Here is a 20677-nt window from a genome sequence, read left to right as displayed (position 1 = left end):
TAAAATAAGCATTTTGAGCACAGCAAAACCCAATAAATGAAGAGAACTCAAACCAACTGAGCACTGTAAAACCTAATAAGTAAAGGCAACTTAAACCGTTTGAGGAAACCGATTGAAACAAACCATTTTAGTTAGAAAACTAATCTATATGAGCACTGTGTGCTCTATTTAAGTTGAAGTAATGAGATATTTAATTAACTCATTACCCTCAACACTGAGTTCAAAACTCTTTTCAAATAAGTAGAAATAACTTTCAGTCAATTTTGAGTTAACTACACTCATTTCATTTGATAAAGTTGACTGTTTTTACAGTGTATAAATTATTCACATAGTTAACTATGTTTCTGAATAATACAAATATTGTTTTTTTTTATTTTTTTTAGAATCTTACATTATTTTTGGCACAATTCGTTGTAAAAAATTATTTAAAAAAAACAAAAGCATTAGTTGTAAGTTATTTGGCACTTGTTAGGGGTTAAATAAAGGTATTTGTTTAGATCGTCTGCAGGCTACTTAAATTTACTCTATTTACCTGCAGTAATAGAAATAGCCTTGAGTTGAAAATGAAAGAAGATTTTCTGAAGAAACCTGAAAATTTGTAACTATTGACTAGGAAAAAGTCCAATTAACAGAAGAAAGAAACCCATAAAGGTTTGAAACAACTAAAAGGTGTGTAAATGTTGCCAGACGTGTCATTTTTGGGTGAACCTTACCATTAATGCCAAATGTGTGGCATTAATATTTTAAAGTTTACTCAAACGTGAAACGGAAATAAAATGACAGGAAACTTTTCAAAGCTAAATTTGCATGTCTTACATGAAACGGATAGAAAGCATCCCCGTGTTTGCAGGAGAAGTTAAAGTGTCCTTAAATGATTTAATCATAAAATCTGGGCTGTATCGTTTATGAGAGCCAATGTATAATGTTTAAAGTGCAGGTGAGATGAGCTTCGACTTGTAATTACTGTCTCTTTGATGGGCAAAGATGGCAAAAACCGATAAGAGTGTGATATGGCACTGAGGTGATATCAAACGATTCACCCTTAAAAAATTTAACTCAGAAACCAGGGAGGGAATTAAATCTCTCTTTAAACACCGAACATTTATGAAACTGATTTTGTCGCTTGATGTGTTTTTTTTTTTTTTTTTTTTTTGCTATTTGAGTGATGACAAATTAAGCAATACCTGTCAGTGAAGATTGATTTATCCTTCTCGAGGGAGAAACTCAAACTGGCGCTGGTTCTCCCCGCCCCTCCGCTCACGCGCTCACCTACTTTAGCTCAACATACCAGCTCGTGCGCGCTCAATCCGGTAAATCTGGATGTGGAAGTCTCTTCGACTGTCTGAATGAGTTCTGAACCATAAGACGTCAAGATCTACATTTATTTTTTGATCTGTAAAGGGACGTGTTTACCTCGTTCGACTGAGTGAGCGGTAAGTTTCCGTGCGTAAAAATAATACCGCGTGCTCCGCTCTCTCCTTTTTTCTTAAGCTTTACATCCCGTGTTATGCTAATTAGTGAAGCGGTGTGCGTTGAAGTTATATTTCTATATTTAACGGTTTATAAAGCAGTAATAGTTCTCAGACAGGACATTATTTCATGTGATAAGAGTTTACCTCGTGTTTTTATAATGAGTTTGACCTTTGTTTCATAAATGAACTCTTAAGTGAGCTAAAAACTAACTTGCAAATACACAAAAGACATCTTTGTTGACACTTTAGTCAGCAGTTCATGTTGACTATATTGTTTGTGTCATAACTGTGACACATATTTTCTTTGTTGAAACCCTGATGAAAAGTACACTTACAGTATAAACATCTCAAGTTTTAATGGTTTCAACTAACGTTACCTTTTAAATTCAAACCACCCCAAACTATCAGATTTTAACCATTAAAACTAGTTCAGTTGAATGATTTCTAGTATGTTTTGGGATATTCATGTTAGTATTTAGTGTTTTTTACAGGCCACTAATAGAAGTTAACAAATTATCAGTAGACACCATTTCATTTTCTATTGCAACCAATACAATTCCCAATATAGCCATTGTAAAATGTGGATTTCTGTTTGTGTTTGCTTTTTAGCCGAGTTTATTTATAAAATACACTCTAAAAACTGCTGGGTTGAAAACAACCCAATTTGGGTTGTTTTGGTAACCCAGCGCTGGGTAAAAAAGGGACAAACCCAACGCTGGGTTACTTTAACCCAGCAAGTTGGGTTACAAGTTTAACCCAGCATGCTGGGTTGTGATTTTAACCCAACTATTAGTTAAAAATTACTACACTGCTGGGTTGAATGTAACCCAAAATGGGTCAGAAATTTAATCTAGAAACTGATGATTAAAATCACTAAAATAAAAACAATTCTACAGCAATACATAGTTGTTCAGTAATGGAATTTTATTTATGACAAAAGATAAAATGTGTCCAAATGAATTTGAGATTTTTCCCATCTGCACCTCAGCATTAACCCTTTGACTGCCTGCTCTACCAAATGGTTGACCTTGTTTTTACTGTTTTAAATAATGACTGTTAAAGTCATAAGAAAAAAGATGATTTAGTGTTCAAAATGTTTCTTTTAAATATATATATATATATATATATATATATATATATATATATATATATATATATATATATATATATATATATATATTTTTTTTTTTAATTGGTCTTACACATAATTTTTCAGATTTTTCATAATTCTGGTACTTTTACCATAAACATACATATCAATCATTTGGTAGAGGTTGATATTTTAGAAATTATAACGTGTTAAAATGTACTGATTGTGTTCAATAGCGACATTAGCAGTTGAGAAATGCAATCCAATTTTTTTTTTCTTGAAAGGGTTGTTAAAGGGTTAAGACGATTTCTGTGAAAATTTATCAAACTGTATCACAGAAACACTGACTAAAGTTCAGTAACAATGCATCAGACTGAAATCAGACAAATTACCTTAAGAAAATGCATATTTGAAATACATTCAAAAACATTTGCATCATTTATAAATCAGGAATCATCAGTAAGGCAATTGCAATGTTATTGCAGAGTAGAGAAAAACAATAGTATAAGGAAGTAATAATGAAAATGCATCTAAATGACTGAAGTCAGAAAGTAATTTGAGCACAAACATCAACATATTCTCATATAAATCATCAACTGCAATGCAGAAAAAAATATGTGAAAGTAATAATGAAAAGGCATCAAACAGCTTGAAAAAACAAAACAAACAATAAAAACTAAGAAAATACAAATTTTATATTAAGAAAAAATAAGAAAACATTTTATAACTTTCCCTTTAACAATTATGTGCAAACATCAATATATGAGCTATAAAGCAATCATCAGTAAGGATGATCAAGTTCAATGTAAATGCAGTTTTGAAGAAAAAACAGATATAAAAGTTAAAATGAAACCTGAGGATGGAAGCATTTTAAAACAAATTTGAAATAGGAAAACTTTTTTTAACTTTTACTCGAACAATCATGTGCAAACATCAATCCTGAGATATAAAAGAGTCTGTAAGAAACATTAGTTGCAATGTAACTGCAGTGTAGAGTGTCTTAAAAAATATCGAGTCCATTATTATGTGCCGTCATCATAGCAAAGAGAAAAGAAATCAGTTATTAGAAATGAGTTATTAAAACTATTCTTTAGAAATGGGTGTCATGGTGGCACACTGGGTAGTACGATTGCCTCACAGCAACAAGGTCGGTGGTTTAAGCCTCAGCTGGGTCAGTTGGTGTTTCTGTGTGGAGTTTGCATGTTTTCCCCGTGTTCGTGTGGGTTTTCTCTGGGTGCTCCTTTTCCCCCACAATCCAAAGTACAAGTTAAAGAACACAGAATCCAAGGAAGCAGTGAGGTCACAGTATTAATTATTACTGTTTGTCAGCAAAAATTAATGCTAGCAGAACCCTTACTGCTAGTGTCTCCTCCCCAGGATGTCCATAAACCACAGTCTGCCACACCAGGGAACACTGCTTGGGGTAGTTCACACCAAAGATGTAGAATGCTTTATAGCAAACGTCCACTTTGGCAAGTAATGTACTTTGCAATAATAAATAGCACAGCACGTGAGCAAAGGCTTGAAAGAAGTGGTGGTCTCCAAGGATGAGAACATGAGGAAACTCAATAGATTCTTGAATTCAATGGATGAAGATACTCAGCAATATTGGTCCCAATCTGAAAAAATAAACAGAAGTAAGATTTATTAAAAACTCAAAAGTGTAAAAGTTAAATATCTTTAGAGTTAACTTTGGAACACCTAAAATACCTTTAGAAGCAATTAAGGCCATAACACACCAAGCTATCAGCCAGTGTTGGCATTAGTTAACCACTGACCATGGCACCATGCTGCAATTTTTTGGCCCGAGTGAAGATGACAATGCAACAACAGGTTTGCCTAAGGAACTTTTTTTAATAAGTAATAGTAAGGCAAGATGAGCATTTGAAATTATTAAGTATTTAATTGTGTTTTCTTAATGAGAATAGATAAGACCCTTCTTCCTGAGCTGGGACTGTTTGCAACCGTATTTGTATAATTTGAAGCCGCATTTAAATTTTCTTTAAAAACTTCAAAAATGAGGCACAATCTCAGTTCAAGATGGATAAAATTGCTGAAATATTTTCCTAAAAAAAAAATCTTTCTGACTGAAGAAAGAATGACATGAACATCTTGGGTGACATCTTTTTATGTTTTACGCAGCAGATGCCCTTTCAACTGCAACCCATCACACTCTCATTTACACACACACTATGGACAATTCAGCTTACCCAATTCAGCTACACCGCATGTCATTGGACTGTGGAGGGGAAACCCATCCAAGGCTCAAACCAGCGACCATCTTGCTGTGATGCGACAGCACTACCCACTGCGCCCCCATGCCACCCTAATAACAAACATAAAAATAACATTTTCATTGTTAATAAAATAACTAAGACAATCATTATGCATTAAATGCATCATTATGCATCGAGAAACCTTTAATTGAATCCTTACCCTCTGAATTGTATTCAAATTGACCTAAAAACGAGGAAAGGTTCGCTCCTGTGCTAAAAATAAAACAAGAGAATGTCACTGGTTGCATGAACAGCAGATTTTAAAAAATAACCAGACAAAAACAAATTGGCATTAGAGTTCAATCTCTCAGTTTAAAGTGTTGAAGTGGCTAATGATTACTAGGGCTGCCCCCTAATAATTGAATAACCATTAGTCAACTAAAAATTTATTATTCATTCATTCATTTTCTTTTTAGCTTTGTCGCTTTATTAATCTGGGGTAACCACAATGGAATGAACCACCAACATATCCAGCATAAGTTTTATGCAGCGAATGCCCTTTCAGCTGCAACCCATCACTGGGAAACAAATACTCATTCACACACATACACCATTGACAATTTAGTCTACTTAATTCACCTTTACCACGTCTTTGGAAACCGGGGCACCTGGAGGAAACCCACGCGAACACGGGGAGAACATGCAAACTCCACACAGAAAGGCCTATTGACCCAGCCAAGGATCGATCAAGTGACCTTGTTGCTATGAGGCGAATGTGCTACCCACTAGTTGCAGAAAAAAAGTCCACACTGGCAAAGTCAATGTATGCTGCATGAATCCGCTGTGTAAAAAATATGCTGGATAAGTTGGCGGTTCATTCCGCTGTGGCGACCCCAGATTAATAAAGGGACTGAGTCAAAAAGAAAATGAATTAATGAATAAATGGTTTATTAATAAATCTGTAATTATTCAACTAATGCTTCAAATGAACATCACAAGTCAACCAGACAAATGTTTAGACAAGGGCAGCCCTAATGATTACAATGAACCAAGTAAAATATTATTACATACCTTCAAATGTGGGGATTAACTCCTCAAGATTGCATTCTTTTAGTTTGATTTTCACGCAATTATCCATCTGAAAAAGAATAACAGATAAAAGCGTTTAAGCAAAATTAAGTAAAAAAAGATCATGTTAGCCAAAAGTCACTATATCACAAAAATACTCCTAAATGATAATAATTATCCAGGGTGTCACATAAAACGGTGGTCAAACTTTTTCTTTTTGCAGTCGAAGATGATTAGGTTGGAATTAGTCTTAGCTCAGACATTTCCGTTAGCATGAAACGACCCTTACATACAGGATTAATTAAAGATAGCTCAAATCACGTCTAGAATGTAAAATGCTCATAGTAAATTAATAACATTTGCTATTCAATGTACAGATGTACAGCTAAACAAAATGTACATGCAGAGCAGGACAATTATTGTATATATTTTGATTAAAAAAAAAACATTGTTAGAAGCTGAATTCAACACTTATGCATCAAAGTATTGTCACAAAAATCCATGAACAAACTTAAGAAATACAATAGTAAAAATACTACTTACTGCTTTACAGTTAACACCCCAGAAAGATCACAAATCACAGTAACGTTACTTACTGTCATCACCTAGCCAACATAAAAATCTGTGTCATTCAAAAGGTATTTTATTACAATAAAAAGCTCCTAAATTATCCTAGGTGTTGTGTTTATAAAGTGGTCATCAAACATGCTTCACGTTAGTTTCATTAGTTACCTTATACTTTTCGAGCTCCTTCCGATGCCATGCGCGCTTACCCGTCCACCGATCAACAGGCTGGGCGTGAGGTGGAGCAACATGTCGGGCGTGAGGCGAGCACAGGTCAGGAGTTAGGCGGAGCAACAGCTCGGGCGTTAGGCGGAGAAACAGGTCCGGAGAAACAGGTCGCCGTTAGGCGGAGAAACAGGTCCGGAGAAACACGTCGCCGTTAGGCGGAGAAACAGATCCGGAGAAACAGGTGGCTCGTCAGGCGGACTCGGAGCAACAGTTCGGCCATAAGGCGAGCACAGGTCAGCGTGAGGCGGAGCAACAAGTCGGCCATCAGGCGGAGAAACAGAAAAAAAAGCGCGTGTATATTATACTAAGTAAACTAAGTGTGTTATTTCTTATGAAAATTGTTAAAAACACACTAAATAACTTACGTCTCACACAGAATTTCACTCGCTTCCCCTCAAAGACAGCGCAAAGAAAATGGCGGTTTCTCACGTTGATGTCCCTGCATGTTGACGTGACGTGCGTGCTCTCTTTCACGTCCGCGTTCCCAACCCAGCACTGCTGGGTTATAGATAAAGATCGATTTTCAACCCAAATTGGGTTGAATCAACCCAATTTTGTTACCCAGCAGTCTCAACCCAGCATTTGGGTTAAAAAACCAACCCAGCGTTTTTTAGAGTGTATGCTAAAACATTTTGTTATTTTTTTTAACAGAGAAATGAATTATTTAAGGAAAAATGTCTCAGGCAATTTTTCCCTTCCTTCCGACTCACTGATGCCGATGTCTTCGAAGGAAGTGAACTTCAGCTGTACTTTCGATGAGGAGTTCAAGTATATTCTTCTGCCCGTTTCATATTCCCTGGTGTGTTTCTTCGGACTAATCCTTAACTCTGTGGCTCTGTGGATGTTCATCACTAAGATGAGGCCTTGGAAACCCAGTACGGTGTACATGTTTCATCTGGCCCTGTCAGACACGCTGTATGTGCTCTCCTTGCCTATGCTCATATACTACTATGCAAACCGCAGCCACTGGCCTTTTGGCGTTGTCCTCTGTAAGATCGTACGGTTTCTTTTTTATGCCAACTTATACTGCAGCATCCTTTTTCTCACTTGCATCAGTGTGCATCGCTACCTTGGCATCTGTCACCCTATTCGTTCTCTGACTTTAATAAAGCCACGCCATGCACACATGGTCTGTGGTTTTGTCTGGACAGCGGTGATAGCCTGCCTGGTGCCCACGCTCATTTTAGTCAATACTTCTAGAAATGGAAATAGCACTTTGTGTCACGACACAAGTCGCCCTGAAGAATTTCACAACTTCGTAACCTACAACTCTGTGGTAATGGTGTTGCTTTTTATTCTGCCATTTCTAGTCATCGTGGTTTGCTACTGTTTAATGGCACGGGCCCTTTGCCAACCCCGAAAGGGCCTGGCCCAAAATCAACAAAGTTCATCCCGGAAGAAGTCCATTAAACTCATCATAGTGGTATTGGTTGTGTTTGCAATCTGCTTTGTTCCCTTCCACATCACTCGCACCCTCTACTACGCCTATCGTATTTTTGACGCAGATTGCAAGACTCTTAATATTGTCAACTTTTCATATAAAATCACTCGTCCGCTTGCTAGTGTCAACAGCTGTTTGGACCCTATCCTCTACTTCCTGGCAGGGGATCACTACCGCTCTAAACTCCTCCGAGTGCTCACTAGACAGACTCCGAACACTCGTTCTACTGCGTATGAGTACGCACCTAATGGCAAAAACATCGAACTGGCCTTTAAGAACCCAGATGCCCAAGCTGGCAGTGATTCGAGACTCTAGAGCAACATACCCAGACATTTTGGGTAATCGTTTTTAAAAACAGTTCTGGACGACTGCCTCAAATATTATTATAAATCCCAAGTGTACTCTATCAACAGCTGTGTCTTCAGAGCCAGGCATTCAGAAGAATTCAGGACAGTCTTGTTGTATACAATGCAGGGGAGATAAAGGAGACTCTCTGGAGGAAAGGATGTGGTGTCTGTTCGCTTTTGTGCACTCCTAATGTTTTTCTCGTTCAGTGTGATTGTGGGTAATGTAGAGCAGCTCATTTCTTGAAAGCACCGATGGCCAATCACTCCTGCGGGTTACTTGTAATGTTGAAGTTTCTCACTGTTGGTCAAGGACAGAACTTGGCAGTGTTGGGGTTCTGTCAACATTGGAAACAAAACACACTCTATATCCCAGAGGTGGACTCTGGCCTGAGACTGTTACTACAGAAGTGCCAGCACAAAGCCTTTTGTGTGTTCTGATATGACTGAAGGTCCTATATTAGGAAATGAAGGTGTGAAATCTACTAAGGACTGGAGTTCTGTAGTATTTCATCAATACTAAAAAAATCTGTTGTGATTTTATCAGAGAATACCTTTTTATTTTACATATTATGTTGATGCATTTTAAAAGAGAGAGAGAAAATGCTGTTAAATATAATTTATTTGAAGTTAAATGATATGGCAAGCTGCTTTAACATTGAATCTATAAACCATGTAGGTTATCTATTTTCATGCTACCTATTTCTATAGATACTATTTTTTTCAAGTTTTAGCACTTATTCCTTAGCTACTACTGCTTAATTTTAAGAGGAAAGGGCTAGTAGGGATGAATTACAGTGGGATTTGGGGGTGGGGACCCCATAAATTAACGCTTGATCCCCCATTTAAGGACGCCAAAACAAAACGTGTGGGGGAAGGTCTTAAACTTTACATTTTGGAAAAATAGTTTGCACTGATCTGTATCTTTATATAATAACAAATATTAAGTTAATATAAATATAAAATTGACCACCCCTATAATGGTTTATATTCTTGTCAATACATGATCACGCCCATCAGGGATGCAGGAAAATATTTAGTCAGTGGTCTGAATCTGGCAGATCTAACTTGATGATAGAAACTGTAAGTGTTCAAAAAACACTTTTATTGCTAAATAGATGTTTGTATCCTCATGTACAGAAAAGGTCAGAATTATTAGCCCTCCTGTTTATTTTTTCCCTAATTTGTTTAACGGAGAGAATATTTTTTTAGCACATTTCTAAACCACAGGTTTAATAACTAATTTCTAATAACTGATTTATTTTAACTTTGCCATGATGACAGTACATAATTATTTACTAGACATTTTTTCAAGACACTTCTATACAGCTTAAAGGGACATTTAAGTGCTTAACTAATTTAATTCTGTTAACTAGGCAGGTTAGGGTCATTAGGCAAGTTATTGTATATTAATGGTTTGTTCTGTAGACTATCGAAAAAAAATGTTATAAAATACTTTTAAAAAATTATAATTTTGACCTTAAAATGTTTTTCAAAAAATTAAAAACTGCTTTTGATTCTAGCCAAAATAAAACAAATAAGACTTTCTCTAGAAGAAAAAAATGTTATCAGATTATCAAATATTATCTGTGAATATTTCATTGTTCTTTTTAACATTATTTCTGAAATATTTAAAAAAGAAAAAGGCTAATAAGTCTGACTTCAACTGTAGCTGAAAAATAAAGTCAGAGTAGATTTATAGGCTTAGTTTTACAAACAGGGTTTAGGTTAATTAAGGTATTTAAGTCGCTTTAATAAAAATCCTCCTACAAAAACTAATTTTAGATGGCACAAGCATGCAATTTAATCTACACTGTAAAAAAATAAATAAATAAATAAAACTGGGTTCCACACAGTCTGTGTTGGGACAACATGAAAGTTAACTTGTTTATTTTGCAAATTTAAATGGATTTAAAATAAAACAATTAAGTTGAGATACTAATATTTATTTATCAGACACTGGCATCTATTATTATGATAGTATTTATTCTTGCTATGTCTTTTTATATTCGTTTCAGTAAAATTATTGTCTAATATGCAAATGTTTATATGATTATTTTACAATACAGTTTATAAAGAAATATTTAGTCTGTTAGATGTTATATGAGGAACGTGTTTATTTTCATATATATATTTTATTTATGTTTTTAGTTACAACACTCCTAAAGTCATTGCAGAAATAGCAAATAATATCTGCAATTTCTGTCTTGCACTGCCTATGAATAACTATTTGTTTCTAATTGTTAAAAGGCAATATCTAAGTAATAGAAACCAGTGTATATGAGCAAGTAGGGCTGCATGATATTGGAAAAATCTGACATTGTGATATTTAGTTTTGTTGCGATTATATTGGGATAGGAATATAAATTCACAAGATGATTTAAGTAGTTCTAATGGGAAAGATGTCAGGATTTTAGTTTGACTGGGGTGATTAAGCATATTTAAAAGCTAAATTTTCAAAAAATAAAAGTTAAATAAAAGTGCTTTATGGTTTTCTGGGGACACTAACAGGATTCAAATGCAATCAAGTGTAAAATAACATGGTCATCATTGTATAAATAATCTTATTTAATAATATAAAATAAAATGTAATAATATCTGTATCTTTAAATCTTTAATAAACAATCTAATGTTGTGGTGTGACTATTGCGCATACACACATTGCGATATCCATGCTCAAATATATTGTTCAGCCCTAGCAAGTACTAATGTCTGTTTAATAGTTTCTAGTAACTAACAGTACTAAACCTAAATAATAAGCACTAGTAGTAACCAATAAACAAGTATCACTTCTTAATGAAAAAGATAGTATCTAAAAAATAAGTACTAGTGGCATGAACGTAGATACTGAACATGGATGATAAATCCTGATGTTTTAGAGATTGTTAACACGGCTTGAAATAAATGGAAATATGAATGCCTATTGGAGACCTTGAGGTAAAAGTTGAATGGCTGCGGGGGAAGCTGAAACTGAATGCAATAGTTCAGATATTCCCTGTTGGCTTTCTCCATTCCTCGTACAGCTGTTTTTGTCTTTTTGGCTGAGACGATCTACAGCTGTGTTGCCGTACATGTGTGTTTGTGTATTTGTGGGTAATTGCATAGCAGAGCTGAATGAAGATTAAAAGATTGAAGAAATCACATCCGTGTTGCCGTAGCCAGATCAGCTTTTTCCCCCATCCGGATGTAACCTCTCTGGGAATGTTTGTGAGTTTGTTTTTTTGTTATTTCATGTTTAGTTTCTTTTAAAAGTGTTGTAAATAGTTTGTGACATTTCCCTGGTCATGGTGTTTGTTTAACTTTGGATTGTATTTACGGAAAATGTTTTGTATTTACGTTGGATTGACTTGAGTTTTTCTTGAATAATCATTTTTATAGGCTTCTCTGTGATGCAAACAAAATCTGAATATAAATCAGAGAGACTGCAACTACTATACCGCAAACTTGTTTAGGTTTTGTGAAGTAGACTAACGGGAGCTGTTTTATTTTAGAACATGCTGAGAATGTGATGTAAATCTGATCATATTTTTGTATTAAAATAGTTTATATTTTAGAGAATAACTCGATGTCAATGAACTGTATAACGTTGTCATTACAATGTAGTGTGAACTTTTCTTTTCTTTGTATAACTCAGGGATGCCCAAACTTTTTCATATGAAGAGCCAAAAACCAAATATCAAACTATATTATATTAAAGTTGCCATGGGTAATTTCCTAAATTATTTCCATTTTTTTTTCAAAATAAATAGAAAACATTAATTTAAATCTTATTTTTCTAATGCAGTGTAACATTTAAAATGATAACTTATTGCAATATAAACATATATAGCAACATTCAGTGGAGTTCAGTGCTGAATACACTAATCGAACACAATCTGCCTTTGACTTGATTTGCTCACCAAAGTCTGTTGGCGACAGTTGTTGTAACACTGTTGTTAATAATTCCTTGGAAATTACACAGTATTTTAGCTGTAACTATATTTTACTGTAGGACATGTTATGCAGTATGTTACTGTATTTTAAAGTTACATTGTGAAAATTACAGTATAAATCAAATACTGTAAATACACAGCAAGATACTAGTGCTGTAAATGTAAATACAGTATTCTTGCTGATATACAGTAAGTTACTGGTGAACTGCTGCCAGTAAGTTACTGTAGAATTTAAAGGAAATTGTTAACATTGTACATTTACTTCATTTTTATTTCAGTTGGCTTTTAACAATAAAACCAACAAAAAAGGTTACTTTAGATTTAAAATGACAATCTCTAAACCATTGCCATCATTCTTCCTCTCTTCTCAAATAAGATGGTGGGCAAAATGAAAGCTTATATTGCCCAACTTGGCCCCGCGGGTCCTTGCATGGGCCTTTCTAGGATAACTATATTGAAGCATTTGCACTCTGAACATTATTTATAATTAAAACTAATTCCCTACCTTAAAATAAAATCCCCAGCCTTTTTATTGATGTAAAACAGACATTTAATCGTTTTTAAATTAATAGTTTGTAATTATTATTCTTTGATAATGCTGCAATTGATTTACAGATATTATAAATATACACACCTATGAAATTTTTGGGAGACAACTTAAAAATTCAGCTTCCCTGTATTTATGATGTGTTTGGGTAAAATGTTAAACTGCTAATTACATTTTTTTTGATGGTCCCTATTGCACATTTTGTTGACTAAAAGTTGCATTGCAACTACATGCCAATTAATTCTTAATTGAATGTAAGTAGACTGCCTGCTTAACATCTGCTGATACTGCTCCTTCAATATAAGAAACTTTGCAAGTACATGTCAACTTACAATACCCATAACCTCGACCCTAGCCACAACCCAATAGTCTACTTATAATCTCATGAGAATTAGTTAGCATGTAGATGCAATGTAGCTTAAATTCAACAAAATGCGTTAAAGGGACCATCAAAATAAAGTGATACCAATGTTGTTGTCGTTTTTTTTTTTTTTAATGTCTGATAACATTTCTTAAATTTATCCAAATAAATGATTGTCATTTAGGGCATTTTAAATAACAGTTTTAATCCCCATTTAGGGACAAGTAAATGAAAGTTTGTGATAATAAGAAATGTTTTGGTTGAAAGGGTTGATAATCAGGATTTATCCACAAAACATTGATTTCTTAACATTGTTTTTTTTTGCGAATATGATTTTAAATGTAAAAAATGTGGCACCATTTAGATGTTTTATGAAAAGTTGATTATTTATTTTACATTTTTAAAGAAAAGTCAATAGTTTGCAAAATAAAACAAACATATAAACTCTCATTACGCAAATACATGAAAACTGAGAATTTCCAAGTGGCCTCCAGTTTTAATTTCCATAGCTGTATATAATATAGCTGTTTTGTAGATTGTGAAACTGAAACTATCAGGGCTCACTGGTGAAAAGCTCTTAATTTAGTCTTTTGGTCAGCAGAGGTCCCCAGAGATGTTTTCAAATGCAATAACTTCACATCCTTAAGCTTTCTCTCCACTGTCTTTTAGTATGATAAATAGACCTGTTGTCTTCTTTTGTCTTAGGGTGGTTGAGATCATGAATATGCATATGAGATGGAAATTTTTATATCTCACACTTTTCCAGCACTAAAAAGCCAGACATAATAATATTTAGACAAGGCCCATGCAATGTGTGCAATAATAAAAATCATTAAAAAATGTAGAATTACATTTGTTATGGCTTTATTGTTAAAATAAGGCGAAAAAAAAACTCTAAACAAATGTAAACCAGTAATACAATTACAAAAAAATTATGTATTAGATTTCTGTTTCTAAACTGAAACACATGTGACTGATTTTTATTCTGTATTGCTTTACTTTTACAGATAAGTATCTCTGAAGTGTTGTAGGGATATATTATGTATGTTTTGTTCTGTCGGACTAACAGTCATGATTTGTCCTCCCCCTCGTTCTGCTTTATATCCTCATCTGTTTTCATGCTCTCATTCTTGTTCAGGGCCCAAGGACAGGGTTGGGAGCCCCTGATAAAGAAATCAGTGTTGTGAGCACTGCAATGCAATCATAAAGACATTGAGCAATAAAAAATGTAACTGCCGGAGAAACACGTTTTTTCCCATCGGTTCTAGCAATAAGTAACCTTTATCTGTTTTGTTTGTGCTGTTCAGCGAGGCAAATCAGAGCTCTTATTCAATATTAAAATAATAATTTATATATGTTGTATATCATTTTAGTCATGAATGGGTCAAATATAAAATAGGGAGTTTTTAGTTTAAGTTCAGATTTTAACCCTGTTTATTAGACACTGTTTTGAAAACCTTGATTTACAGAACACATTCACTTAAATGCTATACTCCTATTTAATTAAGTTTATGTGACAAAATATGCTGTTTGGTATTTACAAAAAATCATCGGTTGAAATATGATAAAGGATCACAGTACATTGAATTGTAGTTAATTAATTGATTTTATGTTTTTTTATTATTGAATTGTATGTATATTTTACAATTTTAAATGTTTGGATTGTATATATATATATATATATATATATATATATATATTTATATTTATATTTATATATATATATGTAGTACAGTGACCTTGGGTTTCTTGAAAGACTCTTTAAATAAAATTTATTATTATAATTTTAACCTTATAAATAATAATACTTTGCTGCTGTCCTTTAAACCAAATATAATGTCACCTAATTATAATGGGTGTAAAATATTATTCAGAAATATTTACTTTTTATTACATCTCATTACAGTACTAAATTGAATAATTAACACAATTATTTTCATTTCTAAATGTAATATTTTATTGTAATCTAATCGTTGTTGTTTTTTAGAATAAGCTTAAAATCAATGCATATTATAAATCAAATTTATTTTAAACCAAATCATTGTAAACCAGTCTGCCAAAATCATGGTCAGCAAGATGTTTTTTAAAGACTTAAAATATATATATATATTTTGTATGATCTCTTATTTCTTTAAACAATAAGTGCAGGTCAGAATAAATATATTGTTTAAATATTTAAAGAAACGTAATGTGTGAATTAATGCTCTATCATAATTCAACGTTTAGATTTTTTTTCATAAGTTAATTAGAAAAACATAGATATTCTACATTAATATGCATTCTATGTATATAAGAGGTATTAATGTGTATATATACGGTTGATGGCAAAAATTTTAGCCCTCCTGTAGATTTGTTTTCTTATTAAAAAATATTTCCCAATATTTAGTTTTTTCATTAAAGTATTCATTTTATTGTTGTTCATGTAAAAATGTAAGTGAAGTTATATATTTTGTATTCCAGCCAAATTAAAACAAATTTCTCCAGAAGAAAAAACATAATAGTAAAATATTTTTGAAAATTTTTTGTTTCTGTGGAAATGAGAGATTTTTGAAAAATAATTAATTTCAAGGGCTAGTAATTTTGCCTTCAACTATAGATAGATAGATAGATAGATAGATAGATAGATTTTTCTCTTTATTTACATATTTCTAATTATACACAATAATCACATTAACACAGAGTCTTAAAATGATGCGTTCCAGTTTATACAGACTATATATATATATATATATATATATATATATATATATATATATATATATATATATATATATATATATATATATATATATATATATATATATATATATATATATATATATATATATATGTGTGTGTGTGTGTGTGTGTGTGTGTGTGTGTGTGTGTGTGTGTGTGTGTGTGTGTGTGTGTGTGTATATAATTATATATATATTATTATTATTATTATTTATTTTTTATTATATTATTATATTCCTTAATGGGGGTTCTTATTTCATGAATTTCTGGTTTAATCGTAGACCTTTAAGCTCATTTATTCATTTAAAACTTTGCTATTTGAAATGAATACATGTAAGTATTGATTTTGCAAGTGTATATAACTGAGAACTATTGTAACAATATTTTATGTAATAATAAAATAATAAAAGTAATGTAATATAAAATAAATATTTATTTATGAAATATATATTTCAAATAAGGGATGAATTGCTGATGAATTCCTAGACATTTGAGTTCACACTCAAAAAACTGATAAAAATGTATTGATTATAATTTTCTTTTAGAAGGATGGCAACTGACCTCAGGCGGTTCATCACTTCCATCATAAAGGTATGGTGACAGAATTTATATCTACTTGGAAAAATGACTGTCCATACTGCAATATCTCTCTTTATATAAATATTTTAATTACAGTATACGCAATATTCACGTTTACACAGAGTCCTAAAATTAAGAGTTCCAGTTTATACAGACGTTCAGCTTTTTCATGTACATTTTTCGAAGCAAACTGTTCAGTCCAGGATGCATGATGACTTTACCTTCATGGTCTCTCAGCTCTGTTGTTTGTCACACTGGAGAATAAACGAATGATTTGAAGGACGTGGACGAGGACTGAGATGCTGCGAGTGGAGAGGAAGAGTGACATGAAGAGGAAAGAAGTTCATTACTCGGCTGAAAAGGAGGCAAATGGCTTTCACAGTCGCCTTGGGAACGGGCCTTTCTCTCTCTCACAAACCTATAATAAGGTACTTCAGCGGCCTAAACACAATTATTGCATGCTAAAAAGGGAAATATTGCTTTCCAGTGTAATAGGTGGTAGATATTGATTCACATGGGCGTTCAAGCAGACCTTCAGTATAAATGTTTAATTTGCTGCTTTATTTGGATTTTGGACACAAGAAATTTCCAACAAGAAACTTTTCTTAATCCTATTACTAAGTTGACGTCAGAAGACAAAAAAATCTATAAGAGTACTTCTGTTATGGTTAAATATTTTTCAAGGCTAAAGCAAAAAAAGAAAAAGAAACGATTAACTGCCGAAACAAATGGGAATTTCACAATTTCTCCCCCTCTGCACAGGATGGATTTAATAATAGAATTTGCTGTCAGTGTCACACAAAGGTGAGGCCATCAGAAGGCTAAATACATAAAGCATAATGTTAGCCATAATGTTCATCATAATTATACTGCTCGATTAGCATTGTTAATAGTAAAGTGGTACAAAGCTTTTATCAGTGAGAGGTTGCGAAAATATTAATGAGACAAAATTAAGGGAATAAAATAATTGTCTATTATTTATATTATAAATGTATAGTATATGAGTAGTATTATAAAATAAAGGCAAGATTTTATGAGTACCAGTTTAGAAAAAAAGGCTTATGGTTTTAACAGCTTCTTGTATATTGTAGTACCTTATATATACAATTTTATGCGTGTGTATGGATATATATATATATATATATATATATATATATATATATATATATATATATATATATATATATATATATATATATATATATATATATATATATTCTCTTTTTTTTTTGCTTTATTAGGTTCATCTTAGACCAGACAATAAAATATACATAGTATTAATACACTGTAAAACCCAACAGTCAACTTTAATAACTGGAATGAGTGTAGTTAACTCAGAATTTACTGAAAGTTAATTCTACTCAATTAAAAAGAATTTTAAACTCAGTGTTGAAGGTAATGAGTTAATTAAATACTTCATTACTTAAACTTAAATGGAGTAAGTTCACAGTACTCACATAGATTTTTTTTTAAACTCAAATGGTTTGTTGCAATTGGTTTCCTTAAACCGTTTAAGTTGCCCTAACTTGGGTTTTACAGTACTCAGTTGGTTTGAGTTCTCTTCATTTATTGGGTTTACTGTGTTCAAATTGATTCGTTTGCTCAAATGGATTTAGTTCACAGTACTCATTAGGATTTTTTTTTTTTTACTTAAATGGTTTGTAGCAATCGGTTTCCTCAAATGGTTTGAGTTACCTTAACTTTTTGGGTTTTACAGTGTATAAATATATACACGCACTGATACAATTCACCAAACAATAAATGATCAGGAAAACAAAATTGCACACTAAATAAATGTAAAAAAAAAATAGACTTATGTATTCATTATAAGTCTCTGCTATTTAAAATTAATACATGTAAAATATTAATTTGGCAAGTGTACAGTATATACGGTTGAAGTCAGAATTATTAGCCCCCCTGAATTATTAGCCATGTTTATTTTTTTCCCAATTTCTGTTTAACGAAGAGAAGAATTTTTCAGCTCATTTCTAAACATAATAGTTTTAATAACTCGTTTGAAATAACTGATTTATTTTCTCTTTGCCATGATGACAGTAAATAATATTTGACTAGATGTTTTTCAAGACATTTATATACAGCTTAAAGTGACATTTAAGGTCTTAACTAGATTATTTAGGTTAACTAGGTAGGTTAGGGTATTTGGACAAATTATTGTATAACAATGGTTTGTTCTGTGGACTACTGAAAAAATATATAGCTTAAAGGGGCTAATAATAAGTCTTTCTCCAGAAGACAAAATATTATCAGACATACTGTGAAAGTTTCCTTGCTCTGTTAAACATAATTTTGGAAATATTAAAAAAAGGAAAGAAAAAAAAATCATAGGGGGTCAAATAATACTAACTTCAACTGTATACACACTGATACAGTTCACCAAACAAGAAATGATCAGGAAAACATAATTACACACTAAAAAAGTATATAAATAATAAAGTTAAATACCACATATAAACACGCAAAAATATACACAATATAACATTAAAATAAGAATAATAAAAAAACAAAAGGATACATAAATTAATGAATTAATTAACATTAGCATATTTCATAATAAGGGGTGAATTTTTGGTTTAATCCTAGACCTTTAAGTACATTTATTGATTTAAAAGTCTCTGCTATTTGAAATGAATACATGTAAATATTGATTTTGCAAGTGTATATAACTAAATAATGAAACAAGTATTGTAACAATATATTGTATTGTAAAAAAATAATAATAAAGGAAATGTAATATAAATAAGACTGTTTAATAAGGGATGAGTTGCTAATAAACTTCTAGACATTTGAGGTAATTTCTTTATTTAAGAGTGTCTTCAAAAAGAAAAAAACATTAATGTACAACTTTAAATTGCATTAAATTGAAGCTTTAAATTTTAACATTTTAAAATCTGTTAAAAAATGTTTACAAATAATCATAATATTAAGTAAAAAAATCAGTCTTCTCTTTAATTAGGGAAGAAATCGTGATCTAATGATAGACCTATTCTAATATCAGTGTCTGCTAACTCAAATAAACTAGTGCAATGTCATGTGTAAATGATGTTTAAAAAGGATGCTGTAACATTTAAGTGAGACAAATGTAATGTGTGCGACAGATCAAGGATGATGCAGGAATTGATTCTGAATTTAAGCTTTTTACTCAATGGTTTAAACAAAAGATGTAACAATAATAAATGAAAAAATAAATAAATAAACATTTACAACATTCTCTTCAAATGAAAATAATAAGTGTAAGCCAAAACAAAGAAATTAACAAAGCAAAACAATTTTTAAGTCTAATGTCTAAACTAGACGAAATAAATAAATAAATAATGAAAATAAAACCCAATATTTTCAGTGCACACGACACCCGATCTACACTAATTAAGCTGCAAAACTCAATATTATAAAGGGAGCAAAACACTCAAACTAATCTCACTAAATCAATCCAAACTAAAACAACCCTAACAAGAATATCATAAGGCTCAGTTCAGAATCACACAGCAACCGTCAAAGCATTTACTTAAAGCCAACGAAGTTTAACCAACAGTTTATTGCATTAAACTTCAGGTTTAACTGTTAACAATATCAAATCTTTGATGTTTAAAACTGTTTTGTGACAAATAATAACAATTATAAAACCAACCAAAAACTTTTTTTTTGTTAACTTTCTAAAATAAAAACTATTTTCAGTTTAAAAATAATATAAACTGAGCAATGAGTTGTTAAGTGTATAAAATCTTGGATGTATTTCAGAGAAATGGTATAGCTATATTTTGAAGTCTACTATCTAATAAAGGATGAATGGCTAAGTCCTCCAGCGGGTTGGAGATCAGTGTGCTCAGGTTCATCAGGGCCGCTGGAGGCTCACGGCTGCGCTGGAGGCCTTTCTGTACATGGCTGATGATCACACACACACCGCCCTGAGAGCGACGTGTAGGGGTTACCAGAGATTAACACAGCCCAAATCAGCTGGGCCTGCACCCCGACCTGGGCAAATAGTTTTAAACCCCATTACAGCAGCCACAGTATTTCCCTCTTATCAAGCCCCCTGCAGCTTCTCATTAATATTCCAGATATATGGTCGCGCTCTCTGTATCATTGTCTATTAATGAGA

At 32.3% G+C, this 20677-nt stretch overlaps 2 protein-coding genes and 1 long non-coding RNA gene across 5 annotated transcripts in view; 2 read left to right on the top strand and 1 right to left on the bottom strand.

Annotated features, from left to right (window-relative positions):
• The first annotated feature begins 1300 nt into the window (after nucleotides 1-1300).
• On the top strand, nucleotides 1301-10107 carry LOC141377546 (P2Y purinoceptor 4-like). The gene is made up of 2 exons (XM_073922021.1): nucleotides 1301-1433; nucleotides 7290-10107. The coding sequence occupies exon 2, from the start codon at nucleotides 7294-7296 to the stop codon at nucleotides 8392-8394; it is 1101 nt and encodes a 366-aa protein (XP_073778122.1). The 5' UTR covers nucleotides 1301-1433; nucleotides 7290-7293; the 3' UTR covers nucleotides 8395-10107.
• Nucleotides 2852-6903, bottom strand: crhr2 (corticotropin releasing hormone receptor 2; the record flags this gene model as incomplete). The annotated part of the gene is given in 5 exon segments (NM_001113644.1): nucleotides 2852-4181; nucleotides 4773-4888; nucleotides 4999-5051; nucleotides 5850-5916; nucleotides 6579-6903. A coding segment is annotated over 1 exon segment (53 nt), but the record flags the coding sequence as incomplete, so codon positions are not given.
• Nucleotides 10108-11466: 1359 nt separating the features above from the next.
• si:ch211-143l19.3 overlaps nucleotides 11467-20677 on the top strand; it is a 116648-nt gene continuing 107437 nt past the window's right edge. For 2 of the 3 annotated variants that reach the window (XR_012389831.1, XR_012389832.1), the window contains exons 1-3: nucleotides 11467-11630; nucleotides 16527-16572; nucleotides 16798-16988. This is a non-coding gene — a long non-coding RNA (si:ch211-143l19.3). The remainder of the gene's footprint in view (nucleotides 11631-16526; nucleotides 16573-16797; nucleotides 16989-20677) is intronic. The other variant, XR_012389847.1, reaches the window with a different exon arrangement.

Source organism: Danio rerio, chromosome 14 (assembly GCF_049306965.1).
Source record: "Danio rerio strain Tuebingen ecotype United States chromosome 14, GRCz12tu, whole genome shotgun sequence".
Taxonomy (NCBI): Eukaryota; Metazoa; Chordata; class Actinopteri; order Cypriniformes; family Danionidae; genus Danio; species Danio rerio.
This window is presented reverse-complemented; position numbering and strand designations above follow the sequence as displayed.